Source organism: Mirounga leonina, unplaced genomic scaffold (assembly GCF_011800145.1).
Source record: "Mirounga leonina isolate KUSES-001 unplaced genomic scaffold, KU_Mleo_1.0 Mir_129, whole genome shotgun sequence".
Classification (NCBI taxonomy): domain Eukaryota; kingdom Metazoa; phylum Chordata; class Mammalia; order Carnivora; family Phocidae; genus Mirounga; species Mirounga leonina.
In genome coordinates, this window is record NW_023270323.1 from 31,806,393 (window position 1) to 31,823,221 (window position 16,829).

At 33.7% G+C, this 16,829-nt stretch overlaps 1 protein-coding gene across 1 annotated transcript in view; it reads right to left on the minus strand.

The window, feature by feature from the left end:
* Positions 1-16,829, minus strand: part of ADGRL3 (adhesion G protein-coupled receptor L3) — an 811,907-nt gene that overhangs the window by 58,830 nt on the left and 736,248 nt on the right. Inside the window, exons 20-21 of the mRNA XM_035004902.1 lie at positions 13,172-13,238; positions 11,363-11,454 (exon numbers count right to left, since the gene is read on the minus strand). Coding sequence (XP_034860793.1) covers positions 11,363-11,454; positions 13,172-13,238 — 159 coding nt within the window. The remainder of the gene's footprint in view (positions 1-11,362; positions 11,455-13,171; positions 13,239-16,829) is intronic.

Sequence of the window (16,829 nt, forward strand, 5' to 3'; positions counted from 1 at the left end):
ACTTAAATAATCACTGCATAAAAACTGGCTTATGTATTGAAAAAAAAAATCTACTTGGAAGTAATCAAAAAGTGATTCAAATGCTTTTACTTACAATTTGGAATCTACAATTCCTTGTATAATTGTTTATAATCTGAAACTTCATTAAAATAAATATATTAAGAGTGAATGAACTCATATTTGTGAGTTTTACCCCTAACACATAAGAGTTAATTTTGCAACATAGAATTAAACAAGATATTTCTAAATGTATGTATTTGTTTTTGAAACTTCATTCAAACGTTTAAAATTTCAAGGAAAATAAATAGCAATTACACTGTTTAAATGAACAAAAAATATAAAAACAGAGTAGGTTTAAAATTTTTATCCCCAAATTATAACTAGATTCTCACATTAATTTTTAAATTACATATATAAAGCAATTTACAACACTAGAATGAGCTCTTCCTCACAAAAAAAATTTGGAGACAAATGAATTATAGTAATTAAATGTTCTCATTTTCATAAGATTTGATTAAATTTTCATTATGTAGCTATTATACACAGTAGCATATTAATAATAGAAAATTAGACTTGATTTTTTTGAAACTTTTTCAGAGGTTAGAAATATAGGATGACTCTCAAAGATGACATTCTTTGTTCTGTCACTAATATGTTTATGGACATAATGTAGGGCAAGCCATTTTCAAGTAAAATTTTTTATAAGGTAATATAATATTCATCAAACTAACTTCAAAAAATCAAGATTGCTATGGTATAACAAAAAGTAAATATTGGGTCTTTGTTCCTAGGGCAGAGTTTTGAAAACCCTTGAAATCTCTTGAGAGATATCAGCACCTTTTGGGTGCTAATGAATGATGGGAGTGAGTAGAGGGAATAGGGGAGGGAGGAGGTGAGCAGGGTGGACAAGTCTGGAGAAAAGCCATGATTACAGGGTTGGAACCTTCATCCCCACTCCCACCTACAAGTCCACTCCCACTAAGGGGGGGGGGGTGGCACAGATTGAGTTATATCACTATTGCCAATGATTTAATCAATCACACCTTTGAAATGAAGCCTCCACTAAAACCCCTCACAGAGCTTCTGGGCTGGTGAACACTTTGAAGGGCAGGAGGGTAGACCCCAGAGAGGACATGGGAATTCTGCACTATTGCTACCCCAATCCCTTAACCTTCCCCATCTCCTCCATTTGGTTTTTCCTGAGTTGTATCCTTTAGAGTAAAGCTACAATTTTAAGTAAAGCATTTCCCTGAATTCTGTGAGATGTTCTGGTGAATCACTGTATCTGAGGGGTGGTTGTGGGAGCCCCTGAATTAGTAGTTCACTGGGTAGAAGTGTGGGTAGCCTGGGCAACCCACTCAAGGCTGGCATCCCAGTGGGAGGCAGTGTTATGAAACTGAGCCCTTAACCTGTAGGGTTTATTCTAACTGCAGGATTTGTGTCAAGATTGAATTTAATTGCTAGACACTTAGACGGTGTTGGAGAATGGGTTGAGGTGTGGAAAAGAACACATAACTGGTATCAGCAGTGCTGTCTGAAAATAACATACAAGTGCCCAAAAAAGAACATTTTAAATTATACATAATCTTGCCACTAAAAGGTGACCATTATTCATTTTATAGTATATTTCCATTTAGTTTTTTTTCTGCATACATAATCAGTTATTTCTGAGAAATAAGAATGTTCATCTTATATCCCAAGAGGTATATTAGCATGCCACTCTCCTATAAAGTATGCTTAATAAATTTTATGATATATAGCTTTGTATTTTATTTCCAGGAAGATAGCTAAATAAAGAATTGTTTCTAAGGTATCAAAATGCATACCTTATTATTACTTAAAGGAAAAAGAATTTTGTTGCTTAGGTAATTTTTGTTGATGATTAATTCTTCTCTAAACTCTATAACCTATTTATTTTGCTTCTTAAATTCATGAAATTACACATAAAATTTACTAAATATGTACAAAATATAAAAGATTTTGACTTATTAATAAAGTATTTAAATATTTACATTTTATAAAAAGTACATACACTGTAAATCATATAATATAATATTCAGGCACACACCTATATATACATACATGTAGGTATGGATAGATTTTATAAGTACAATATAAAGTTTATAACTAGTATATATATAAATCATATATTAATATTTATGTTAATTATATATTAATACTTATGTTAATTATATATTAATATTTATATTAATATATAAAGGGGGAAGTAGAGGATTAAAATAATCTTATAATAATGTTATATTTTTCAAAGTTATATAATTTCTTTCCATGTAGGTGAATGCTTCTAAATACAATGAATACTTACTACTTATAAGTCATGATAATTTATCGCATTGCTTTAAAGGAAAACATCTGCTGGTCAATAAGTTAACAGAACTCAGTCACAATTTCATCATATAAAGGAAAATTTGTTTTGTCTATACACCTTCTTATGTAAGACCAACCTTCACTTGTACACTAGATCCCATCCGCCCTTGCCTACTCAAATGTAGAAACCACACAATTTTCCCCTCTTGCCAGCATCAACTACTTGTCCATTCTTACCAGATTAAAAGGAGGAGGTTATAATCTCTATCATGCTTAAATTAATCAATCAATAAAGCAAAACCCCAATTCCCTTGGCCCTATATTTCCCTCCAGCTACTATATTTCTTCACTCTTATTTACAGAAAAATATCTGTGGCTTTTTTTACATGTGGCTTTTAACTCCTTCTTCCTATTCTCCCCTCAACCCACTCGAATAAGGTGTTGTCAATCACTTTGCCAAAACAGCTTCTGAATGCACAAAGATCTCTATGTGGTCCAGTGGTCAAGTCTAAGTTCCCATCTTAACTAAAAGACTTGATTCGCCTAGCTTCCAGGATCTCTAGCCTTCTTTCTATCTCACTGGCTGCTCTTTCTAAAACTATTTTGTAGGTTCTGCATTTCCAATATGTCTAAAAGAGTGACCCATGGTTACAGCCACTGATCCTCTTATTGTACATTTTTACTCTCAATTTCTTTATTTTACCCAGTATCATCAATTTAAAATAAAATCCACCTTGAACAATTTTCCTACAATTGCAGCTAGTACCCACACTCTTAGGTTCAAGGAGTGGCCAAGGGGCAGCTGTTTATGAGAGACACAGATGGAGCTTAGGTCTTTGCTGACATCATTGAGTTACTGAACCAACTCTGGAACCACCTACCTCTGGATTTTTTGTTCCATGTGTCATGATTTAGGCCGCCACATTAATCAGCATTTGATAGTCACACCGAGAGCTATCCTAACAGAAACATATTCTTGTGACTAGTGAGGGAAACCAGTCTGGTTGGAATATCACTATCTCATTTTTTTGCCCTATCTACATACTACTTTTACTATTTTACTATTGTTATTTTCCCCCAATCATCTCACTCTGCTTAATATTTAAAGGAAATGTATCACTGTGACAAATAAAAAACAGGATTATTTGACATAATAGAAAGTAATAAATATATATAAAATGAAATCAATACTAAAAGAAAAGAAAATATAGGGGTGCTTGGGTGGCTCAGTTGGTTAAGTGTCTGCCTTTGGCTCAGGTCATGATCTTGGGATCCTGGGATGGAGGCTCCCTGCTCAGCGGGGAGTCTGCTTCTCCCTCTCTCTCTGCCCCCTGTCCCTCCGCTTGTGTTCTCTCTATCTCTCCCAAGTAAATAAATAAAATCTTTAAAAAAAATAAAAATTAAAAATTAAATATAAAAAACACTGCATGCAAAAATAAAACAAACCTATACACTGATGACTCCAAATTTAAATCTCCAGCGTTCATTGCTCTAACTGCCTACTCAACATCTACATTAAGATGTTTAGTAAGAAAAAAAAAAAAAAAAGATGTTTAGTAAGTCTCTCAAAGTTATGTTGTAAAAAAAAAAAAAAAAAAAAAAAAAAAATACCCAGACGGGTAAATTATCTCTTAAAAAAAAAAAAAAAAAAAAAAAAAAAAATCTCCTGACTGGACTCTCAGGTGTTTTTCCTACAGTGTTTCACATCTTAGTAATAACAACTCACACTTCCAGTACCCTAAGCCAAAAACTTTGAAATCACAATCCACTCCTTCCTCTGACATTCTATATAAAATAAATTTGCCAATTCTATATAAGTTCTATTTTCAAAATAAATCCAAAATTTTAGTACTTCTCATTTATTAAATAAATTAGTGAATAATTAAAGAATAAAAATCAAATCAAAATTCATATATTAAAAATTAAATATGTGAATAATATGGAACACAAATATTATTTACTTAAAATTATTCTCAGATTTCTACCACTTTTTTGAAAATCTGCACCTAAGTATTTTTAGGGAAAAAATGAGTCTAGTGACTTCAGAAATGTTGGTTTCATTAAAAAAAAAAAATTCCATTTACCAAGCGTTCTCAAAGTCTGACTGCACATTTCACATTGGATACAAAGGAAATCTGAGTCCAAGTCATATATAAAAAACAAAGGAGCTGCTAATTTTTATGTTTTTATTATAAAGAAGAACTATATTTCCCTTAGGTAGTCTTTCAGGCTTTCTCATCCTTAGACTGCACTGCAATGGACTCTCCTAAATTTGATATGAAACTAATTATTTTGTGGAAAAGTGAAACTATTATTTAATCTCAAGGTATAATGCAGAACAGCTAAGTGTGCCTGTAACAGTCATCTTCAAACTGTTTTTCTCAAATGTCAGCTCCCAGTGTATAAAGTATGCTGAATACAGTGATGCATAAAACACCTGGCTCCTGGAAAGATCATAGGGGAATTTAAATGCATTTTAATGAAAAACCTTTAAAAAAAGGAGCCAACACTTCTACATGTCAGAAAACTTAAGATTACAGCCTAAATTGCATGATACAATGAGACTGGCAACAACATTTGCAGAATGCACATCTTTGTGAATCTGTGGCTGAAATTCACTTTCCAAATAAGTAATTGTTAAATGCTTTTACTGTTGAAATTAAGTTAATCAGTAAGGGACTGCCTACTACCTACTTCCTTAACCTGTTTGAAGCAAATCTAGTGATCTTATAGCAAGCAACCCCCAGAACTCCAAACAGTGTTGTTTAGTCTTCAAATACACCTGGATAATTTATGGTAATGTTATTGTACATTTCCAGTGATTTTTAACCACAGACCAAGGAAATGGAGGAAGACTGGGGAAAATGAAATAACAGATGATATTCCTTTCAAAAATTTCTTGAACATTATTTTCTTTTATTACAATGAATAAATAAATCAATTACTACTTTTACTCTTTCTAGAGCTAGAGAGCTTATGGTATGTATGAGCATTAGGAAGTTTATCTGACAAAGAAAGATTTGGTGAAACACATCTTTAGTATAGTATGTTGATCCAGTAATCTTTTCACCAAAGAGGTGACAGTTTTTAAAAACAACATCACTAAATATTTAATATAATTAGAAATGTGTAAAATTTAAATTTGAATTTAGTAGTTTTGGTAGTGAAAGGTAAACTAAGAATGAAATCAATTGCTTGGAGATATAAGCTATTCCTTTTTAAGTCTGCATGGATTATTGGACTACACTGAGCTTCCTTTTAAAAAACTTAAATTGATATTTCAAAATTTTTATATCACTAACTAATATTTTGAAAAAATGAGAAAGTACTAAAAATATTTTCCTAAAAACTCATCCAGAAACTTTGAAGTGGATCAGTATTTTTGCTAAGTACAACACAGAACTAGATTTACTCTTCTCATAAAGGTTCAAACTCTTTTTAGGATACTGCTCTGACTACAGTATAAAGACAATATCATTTGAAAAGGAGGCTCTCTTCTTTCCTGCGTGTGTCCTTTCTCTCTAGCTACATATACATATATGTCCATGTTAATATGTTAATATAAAGGAGAAAAATTAAAGGGTTAAATATTCTTGTGATATTGTTGCATTTTTCAAGATTATTTCAATTTGCTCTTCTGCTTTCAATCTTTAGAACCCTACCACCCTTACGCTATAAATAATGTAATACTAGTAATAATGTAATAAGGTAACATCAAACTGAATGTAATTCTGACCTGTTTCTACCAATACCTAGAAACATAGTCCTCAAAGTAAAAGTTACCTTCAAGAACAGAATAAGTTATTGTGGATGCTGGTAAGGTACAACATTTTTCTATTCATCCCTAAGCCTTCTTAGATTTCTTTATGTGTGACATATGTCCAAACTCACTAAGCATACTTCTTTTTTTTTTCTTCAGAACTAACTACAGAATTTGTTACTTAATTAAATGAGCATTTCCCTCCTAGAGACAATTCTTTCATAACAGAATAAGTTTGGCTTAAACTACATATATATATTTATAATTTACATATTTATATATATATATATATTTATTTATACACATTCTTAATGACACCGCATGGTAAACAAAGCCAGTCAAATTCTAATGGGATTTTAATATGAGATTGAGCAAATTTCACCATGGAAAGCACAAAGAACTAAAGGCAGCAGTATTTTTTCACATAGTATTCAAAATAATCAAACCATCTTGTATGGGCACAAATTATGTGATGTATGCATTACGCATATATTTAATTATCTCAAAACTCTACAAAGTAGATACAATTATCCCCAATTCCGAGGAGATACTGAGACTGAGAGCCATGATGAAACTTGCAAGGTAATGTAACAATGATTAGATCGATAGGAATTCAAACCCAAGTGTCTGACGCTGAATCATTACTCCCCTCTACTACTGTTCTTTCCTTTAGTAATTAGAGAACTGGGAAGAAGGAAGCAAAGTGAAACTATTTCTTTAAACCACCTGACAATATGTATGCCATCCCATCACTCAAGCCAAACCTAGGTGAAGAGGAGAGACCAGAAATCAGAAAACATGTCTAAGCCAAAATGAGAAGTCCAGATGCAGAATTCTGTACATGGGAAAGGAGCTAAGGGACAGACACAGAGAAGGGAAGCCTAAGTAGACTCCCTGTCACTCCATACAGGCACCAATTTTCTTTCTTAGCCCTAAAAACCTCTACCATTACTTTTCATTCTTTAAAGTACCTGTGATGTTATTAAACCAGTAATAGAAGAAATAGTTGATAACTATGCAAGCAATACATTTTTATTTTGAAGTTAAAAGTTAAGAGTGCTCTAAATGCTCCTCAAGAATTAAGGTTTTACATGTCATAATACTTCAGCAATAATATAATTTGATTCAATAACTGTTTTATTCCTATTTACACATATATGTATATATTTAAAATTAGTTTCTATTTTTGCTATGATTACTGTAAGCTCTAATTTCAACTTGTCAGAAACTCAACCAGAAAATTCAAATGAGTGGAATTACTTTTTCCCCCCAAATATAATTACTCATTTTGATGAAAAAGAGACAAAGACAAGTAAGCAAAGATCAAATAGAAATGTATTTTTAAATTTTGATTACGTTTTTGGGAATCTGAGAATTGGCATACCTCATTTCCTTGGTAATCATGTTACCTACACTAATTCACTCTATTATTATTTGTTCTGGAGTATATCAGTAATATAGTAATGAGCCAGCAAAATGAAAGCTCTAAACTAACACACACACACACACACACACACACGTGTTTATTTTAATGACCGTGAAGTAAATTCTGTTTGTTTGTTTTTTAAGATTTTATTTATTCATTTGAGACACAGAGATACAGAGTGAAAGAGCATGAGCAGGGGGAGAGGCAGAGGCAGAGGGAGAAGCAGACTCCCCACTAAGCCAGGAGCCCGATGTGGGGCTCGATCCCAGGACCCTGGGATCATGACCTGAGCCGAAGGCAGAGGCTTAACCATCTGGGCCACCCAGGCGCCCCCGTGAAGTAAATTTTGATTTAAAACATAATTAAATTATTTTTTAAAATAATAATTAAATTAATTAGGGTAGTCAGACAGGCATTGTATTAGGGAAAATAAAGTCAGTAGAGAAACAGGAACAATAAAACCTGAAGCAAAAGGGAGCCCATCTAGAATGGCCAAAGGGGCAAATGGCTTAACAAGAGGCTAAGGAAAGAAAGGAGCAACTAGAACAGGAAGGCTTAGTGGGTCGGGGTAGTCTGGACTACTGTGTGAGAGTAACAAGAAGCCACTGAAGAGTTTTACCCAAGGCAATTGCATGATGGGATTTACGCTTTTCAAGAGATCACTCTGGCTAATGAAGGTAGGGGCAAGAATCAATATGGGAAAAGAAGTTACAAGACCACTGCAGTGTTTCTGCAGAAGTTGATGGTGGCTTAAAAAAAATGGTGGCAGTGAATATGGGGAGAAGGAAACACATTTTAGATAAAGGACAGATCTATGTGTGAAAGAATACATATAATAAAGACAGTAAATATTTGATAAATGAATGAATGGTTTTAAGAAAGACATTGACTTCCAAAAGTCCTTATGTGGTGGGTTTTTTCTCAATAAATTGAGCAAGGTAGCCCATCTTATTCAGCATTTTACAAAAATACAAAAAACAAAAACAGGAAGACATTAACTTTTATGCCCTTTCCAGATAAATGATGCTTATGTTTCCAAAATAAATACTCTCATACCACCCATAACATTTAAAAATACATTTTACAAAGATCCTTATTTTTTTAAATAAAAAGGATGCCAAATTTTGTGTTCTCCCTAATGTTCAAAATTATTACCTTTCTTAAATTCTTTCCTAATCAATTATGCTCTGCTGATTTCTTTACACGTACTTCTTAAATGGTTAATATGTTAATATGTTTTCAATAAATGAGATGTCCTTCAGAGTCTGCAAAGTTTTAAGGAGTATTTTCTTGAGATTTCTTTCTTATTTTCTCTCTTCAACATGTCCCTATATCCTGCAGATGGCCACCTTTCCTACTTCATAGAGGAGAGCAGGCAAAAATTCCTCAATTTACTGCCCTGCCCCAGTTCCTCCAACATAATCTACATCACACCTATTATTTATTTCCACCAGTCTCAGTGGAAAAGAATCCTCCTTCCCAGCTTCTCTTACCTTGGTAGAAAAGTATCCTTCATGGAATCTAACAGAGTGGAACGCTTGACCACTGTTCTGGACATCTACAATCTCTACCCTACAATTCCTCAGGTCACAGTTATAACAATCATTCCCTTTCCCATGCTTCTAACCATTCTATTACTGCTTCTCCCTCACCACCCCAAGATCAAGAGTCACATGTTCTACTGACTGAGCCAGTCAGGTGCCCCATTATTATACCCATTTTAAAGATGACAGGAAGGCTCAGCAAGTTTAAATAAACTTCCCAAAGGCTATATAAACTATAAAACAGTTTGGACAGAATTTAAATCAAGATATTCTCTTTACTTTGTAATGTAAAGCTTAATGCCATCAATGTCATTACATGAATTATTGCCTTTTATGTGTTTGTTTTTTTAAACTATAACATCATAAAGATTCAACCCATATCACTTAAAGAAATATACATGAATAAATAGAGAACAAATTGATCTTTTAAAATATGTGACTGTACTAAGTACAAGAACTTTTCCCCCTGATTCTTAACATTATAAAAGCTGTTACTAAATATCAAAGTATTTACTTCTGATAGTACATTAAAAACCTAACATAAATGGTAATAAAGCATTACTTGCACTTTGCTTTATACTATAAAATAATAGATACAAAGATGTTGTAATTTACACTAAGGGGAGCAAAAGTATGATGTGACAGAGAAAACATATTTTATACGCCTGTTTATTTATTTATGCAAATTCAATTTCATCAGGAGAAGATGGTACAAGGAACTAATTACTACAGTTTAGAAGGGCAGTCTAATTGTACACAATTCAACAAAATAATGACTATTACCTCAACTAAGTAACATTAAGAACTACAAAAGCCTACTACTCATAGTAGATAATTCCTAGTTTGCTACATTACATTATTTTCTCTAATTTCTTAGCTACCCTTTTCAATTAAGTTAGACAGGTGGTTCCTTCAACAAAATTAAGTGCTTCATGTCAAGACACTTTTGTCACTAACGTCTTTAATTTATTGCTTTATCCTATAAACATTCATTAAGGGCCTACTATGGGCAAGGAACCATGTCAGGAACTAAAGGTAGAAAGATGGAAAATGAGTGACACAGCTGCTATCTGAGGTAGTTCAAGAAAAGTCAAAGGTGGGGCGCCTGGGTGGCTCAGTCGGTTAGGCGACTGCCTTCGGCTCAGGTCATGATCCTGGAGTCCGGGGATCGAGTCCCGCATCGGGCTCCCTGCTCGGCAGGGAGCCTGCTTCTCCCTCTGACCCTCCCCCCTCTCATGTGCTCTCTCTCTCTCTCATTCTGTCTCAAATAAATAAATAAAATCTTTAAAAAAAAAAAAAAAGAAAAGTCACAGGTGACCTCATGAAACTGCTGAAAGTACATTCACTGAAATAAAAACATTTAGCCAAGTGAATACATAGCATAGGCAAATTATATACAAATTGCAATTTAATATATAATATGCTAATGATTAACGTACATCTCCACATTACTATCTTTCTCAAATGTCACGGCCTCTGAAGGAACAAGATAACAGTTTTGGTTATACTGAGGAGCTATTTTTCTTTTCAGAAAATGTAAATTAGCTTCTTTTTGTGTATATACAAAAGTGCTACTAGTGTGGAAATGAATGTGAATATTTTCATATCTCTGCATGGCAAGGGCTCTCTGAGCATAGAAAAACAGAATTTGGGTTAAAGGACAAACCTTGGAAGTTGAAAGATGGCTGCATAGATAGCAAGAGACTTTTGGAGTGATTTACCTCCCAGGAGGGAAACGTTAACATTTCAAAGGGGGCCGAAGCCCGGAGCCCTGTATTTATACACCATAGGATTTTACATCAGGGAGTTGTGCTTTCTCTCCCTCTCTCAGAAGGAGAGGAGGGCAGCTATAAAAATGCCCAGATCAATAATCTTGGGGGTTCCTCTCCTGTGGTGGAAAATCTCCCTTTAGTACTTGCAGGTGCCACCGTCTGACTCTCTTCACAGTGCTCCTGAGGGGGAGATGGAGTGTTGGAACAGATATGGTTGTTGCTCCAAGAAACAACAGTCTGCCCAGATACAGATACTTTGTATTTGCTTTCAGGACAAAATACATAAATGTACATATTAAAAACTTATCATGCTGCAAATCAGAGTGTAGGGGAAAACGTTTTTTTGAAGACAGCTTCATTCTACTGAATGAAGATCAAGTCATCTCAACAGTCAACAGGTGATCTTTTCAGCAAAGACAACACATTGATCCTCTTCATTTTGTCACAAGATTTCAGTAGAATTAAAGGTCGGGATAATTTAGGGTACCAAAATTAGGTTGGCTAAAGAGAACAAAAAAGAAAAATCACTTACTTGATATTATCAAGGCAGCCCGATTCAGGTTTCAGAATGGCAGTATGATGAAACATTTTATATAGAGCAATCCCAAGGAAGATTACATTAAGCTGGAATGTAAAAAGTACTGTTATGTAGCATAACTGGAATATAAGAAAAAAAGGAAGTCTATTCTCCATAACAGGTGAGTTGTTCTGGGAAATTAGATCTCGCTATACTTATAAAGGAACTTGATCATAGATGATTGCCTAGTATATTAGTAAAGGCAAGAAGCTACTTTAGGGAATTGGGATACCAACGAGTTACAAAGCACTATTATGCCAAAATATGAACAAATACAAAATCAGCAGCAGTTGGAATGATGCTGTGGAAATTGTAAAGCAAGTCAAAGCCAAGTATATGTTTAAAAAATATATATACAGGTGTGTTACTCTTTCTACCATCTGAACATAGCCCCGAATTTGTTGTTTAGGGATATATTTTGAAATGCTGCATTACAAAATCATAAATACTAAAATCAATACATTTTTGAAGAGCTAGATCAAAAGGATTATAAAATGGTGGTTAATTCTAATGCTACATCAAACTAGGATTAAAGTCCCGGAAACCCCCAGTGATACTGTCTTGTCAGTGGAAGCAGAGAGAGCACAGGACTTAAAACAAAAAGTTCCAGGGTGAATTCTATATATCACATATATGTAAATTGTATAGAAAAACCACATATTGAATTGCCCTTTGTGATGTGGCTTGTTTATATGTTCCAAAATTTAGGATTGGTAGGGACTAGGGAAATCCAATTATAAGCCCTACTGAAGTTCTCTCAATAATACAGTTCTAAAATCCTTTATCAAGTCCAAAAAGTTTGAAAAGTGTAAAAAATCAGTTGAGTGGCCAAAGTCTGACCTTAACTAAACCCATTTGGTGGGAAAACCTGATTTGTACCGACATAAGGCTCTTCTGTCTTTATTCCACTTGCTGCTACTTTTCCAATTTTTTTTTTCTGTTGAATTATTACTGTGTTTGGTTTCAGAGTCCTGCCCAGTCCCTACTGTGAGTATTGGCTGATGTGTTTGATTTTGGGCAACTGCTTATTCTCTACAAGGAATATTATATAATATGCAATACATGTACCATATTATCTTTCTAAAGTCTGAAAACTTTCTGAATTCTAAAATATACCTGCTTCAAGGGATTTCAGATAGTGAATTGTAGATCTATATCTTATTCAAAATCAAGAGGCCATTTTATTTTAAAAAATGGAGAACAATTTTGTATTATAAAGCGATGAGTACATAAATAATAATACCAAAATTAGGATAAGTAATTCATATGTGAAATAATCAAGACATTATGCATCTAAAAATACAAAAGGAAGTATGGTTCCAGAATGTTTGCTTAACTAATTTGTGCCATTCTCAAGTGAAATGCTTTTGGATTTTAAAGTTTTTGAGATGTTTATAAAAAACAAAACTGGAAGGAATAGTAAGGTATAGTGCCGCATTTCCAATTTCCGATTCCATTCATAATTCAAATTATCCAAATGAAAAAGAAAGGAAATATATTGCTGTGAAACTTGAAATCATCACTGTTTAAAAACGTACAGAACCAAATGGCTTTTGTGAGATCGGGCTGTTTTCTTCGGCAACATTTTTGATTAAGTATTTTACAATATAAAAGTATGAGTGTCTCATTGCTTGAGTTATATAGGGTCAGATAAGTAGATGCCTTGCCCAAAATAATCTATGTGAATCAAAGGTAGTCAATGCAAGGATGGTGGAAGTTTTAGTTCTTGACCTGGGAAACACATAGTTAATGAGGAGTTCTTACCATAATTATCAAGGTCGCTGGTCCTATAAAGCTCCAAATGAAGTAGGTATCAAGTCGGAGCCAACATCTGCAATGAGACACAAGGGAGAGAAAGCATTCAAGGACTGGCTGTGGGACATACATCAAGAGTGAACGAGTGACAGAGAAGAATGTGAACTGCAAAGCATTCCACTGGGAGACAGGAAATATTACATTGCTTGTTCATTTAAATGCTGAATTATGTGCCCAATTTCTGACAGCACTATTGATGGAGTAAGATAATTACCCTTGGAGGAAGCAGGGAAAAAATGGCACTAGGCCTATTTGCCAAGGCCTTTTGTGTCTGTCATAGAAACCTTAGGGAAAAAAAAAGGAAAAGAGAGAAAAAGCCATACACACAGCCATTAAATCGAGTAGCTTTAAGCTATCCTTTTCTCTCCAATTATATGTGCTACATAACCTGTCTATCAGCTGTCAGGCAAAGTGACATTTTCCTGTCAAGAAGATCTGAGGAAATTCAGTACAAAGAAGAAATAAATTTGGTATCAGAAGATTGAAGTTTAATTAGGTTGGGCAGCCAACCTTTGAGAGTTCTTGAGTCTTACAAAGTGCATTGTTACTCCCAGTGCTTCCAGGGTTGCAAATGATCCTGAGCATCCCGTGAAGTTGATTCATGACCCAAAAGTAAATTATTAATCACTTAATTTCAGTTACATTTAATACTCCCCCAATTCTTAAAGCCTCTGGGAAATTACATTTTTATTCTTCAGGATGACAGGAAGACAAAATGGAAGTGACTAGTTATGAGCAAGATTAATGTAAATTTTGAACAAATCACATTTGATGTTAAAACTCATATCTTGAATTATTTGCCATTTTGCTATATTTGAGGCATAAGTAAAAAGAAAACATCTCCAGTGGAAAATCGTCAAGAGTGGTTTTGCTAAGTGGCCTAAAACTGTGAATCCAAAGTGTGTAAATACCTCTTGATTATTATGAAAACGTTACTTAAACCTCAGAATGAATGGAATACCAGAGACGCTATGAAGAAAGGAACTTATCAATGTCCATCAGTAGAGGAATGGGTCAATAAAATGTCTTCATATGATGAAATGTTGTAAAACAGTTAAAAGGGAGGAGGTGGATTTTTATATGTCAATAGGATAGATCATGATAACAAAGTTAGTGAAAAAGTAACATGAAGCATCTATGCCCTTTACCTTTGAACCACACGGGTTTGAACGGTATGGGTCCACTTATATGTGGGTTTTTTCCCAATAAGTACAGTACAGTACGGTAAGTGTATTTTCTCTTCCTTAGGATTTTTTCTTTTCTTTTTTTTTAAAGATTTGATTTACTTATTTGAGAGAGAGAGAAGAGTGAGAGAGAGAGAGAGAGAGAGCATGAGGAAGTGGGCAGAGGGAGAGTGAGAAGCAGGCTCCCCACTGAGCAAGGAGCCCAACGACACAAGGCTCTATCCCAGGACCCCGGGATCACCACCTGAGCCAAAGGCAGACGCTTCACAGACTGAGCCACTCAGGTGACCCGGATTTTCCTAATAATATTTTGTTTTCTCTAGCTTATTTTAGTGTAAGGACACAGTATATATTATATATAACATACAAAATATATGCTAATCAACCTTTGATATTATTGGTTATGCTTCTGTCTGATCAATGGTAAGCTATTAGTAGTTAAGTTTTGGCTGGGGATCCAAAGTTAAATGGAGATTTTTGGACTGCATGGGGGTCAGCATTCATAGCTGTTCAAGCTGTGTATTTAAAATAATACTCATATTATTGATAGATACATATATGTAATTTTTTTAATTGAAAGGGACTAAAACTAAAACTAAAATTGAAAGGGCTTAACTATATGTTTTATTTTAATAATTACTGGAAGGAACATGCCAAAATGCAATAGCTTAACATGTGAGTGATAGAGGCAGTGATGTTTATTGTTTTTCTTTTTCTTTTCTGTAACTTAATTTTTTTAAAAAATGTTAAAATCTAGATTCTTAGGAAAAACAAAAATAACCATATATCCTGAAAAAAAAACAATTTTAAAACAACAAAATCTGACTTTCTTCTCCTAAGTATACGTAAACTAATTTCAATAGAAATATAATATTTGTACTCCAAAAAGAAACTGATTACAAGTTCACATTTTTTACATAGATGATTTTATTCAAGATATACATAATAATCCTATTTGAAAAAGTGTTATTAGGGGAGAAATCCATACTTAAACTATTAGCTACTAGTTTGAGTAGTTATCTTCTCATTGGTCTGTTGTTCTAAAAATGTGGTCATGGATAATAAAAGTATGGTGCTGCCAATAAGCAGAAACAAATTAGAAAATTCAAGTTTGAAATATGAACATTATCTTCATGCTGACCATAGGCTAGCTTGTTATTATCCTAATAAAGGTGTGTGTATGTGCGGAGGGGGGAAGACCAGAGCAGGGGAATGTTCGTGAGTCTCTCTTGTTCTCAACAAAGACAGTATTTTCCCTCAAGATAAGAACAATAAAAGACAAAGCATGACATTTTACTAGATTAAACACACATGCATGTGCATGCAAACACACACACACACACACTCCAAGAATTCTGCTGAAATTATAACATGATAGAATACTAATAATAAATTTTAAAATGACTGTTCCTAGTATAGCCCCTGTTCCTTTGTAGGTCAAACAAGTTTTTAAGAGGTAATCTGAGAAGTAAAACACATTTTCAGCAAATCTTTTTAAAGGAAAATGTGCTTCTTCTGAAAAATGTTTTCTACAGGTTAAGTGCTTCTTATACAAATAATTTAAATTATATTATTACAGAGTACCTTAGACTAGGTAGGGGATTTTAAAATGTTAAATAATCTCACCTTAAAATAAAATAATGTTATTAAATTTTAGCCTTACAAAGCTTTACTTTTTTGAAAACAGTTTCAGCAAATGCTTAGTTGGAAATAAACATGCTTTTGGCACAGTGATCTTTAAATGTGGAACTGAAATTACTTTAGAAGTTACTATTTTTTTTTTTATTTTTTAAGAAAACGCTTCAATATCTATTTGGTATAATAGATTTAAATTCCCTTTGGAATTGAACAGTGTAAGAGGCAATATGAAACAATTAAAATGTACCGAGTAAATCATCCCTTCATGAGAGCTGCCTGGGCTTGACTATCTTCTGGAAGGCAGTGTGGCAAAATCCCTTTTCTAATTCAATTGCCATATGGCCATACCTGCTGTTGTTTTGGCCACATGCTGGCTTTCTCAGAGCTTTCTATAGTTCCTCTCTTTCCCATTAACTACCTTAAAAGTTTGCATGATTCCTGCCATGAGTTCCCTGTGCCAATGTTGAAAGAATTCACCCTGGCTTGAAGGTAAAGCAGAATATTATGTGGGGTGTTCATTATATGCTTGGGCATATATATCCCACATCATGGTATTCTAGAAGTCTAGGCCATTCAATGTCAGTTGGATATAGTGAAAATGTACTGGTTAAGAGGAGACAAATGCTAGAGAACAACTTATTACACTAAGCCCAGTAAAGTCCATTTTGCAAATGGCCAGACAGACCTGCTATTGAAGAATATAATTTATTTGAAAATTGCCTTTATCCACTAAGCAACATTTAATTTGTGAAATCATTAATTTTAATATGTCATTCTTGTTAATT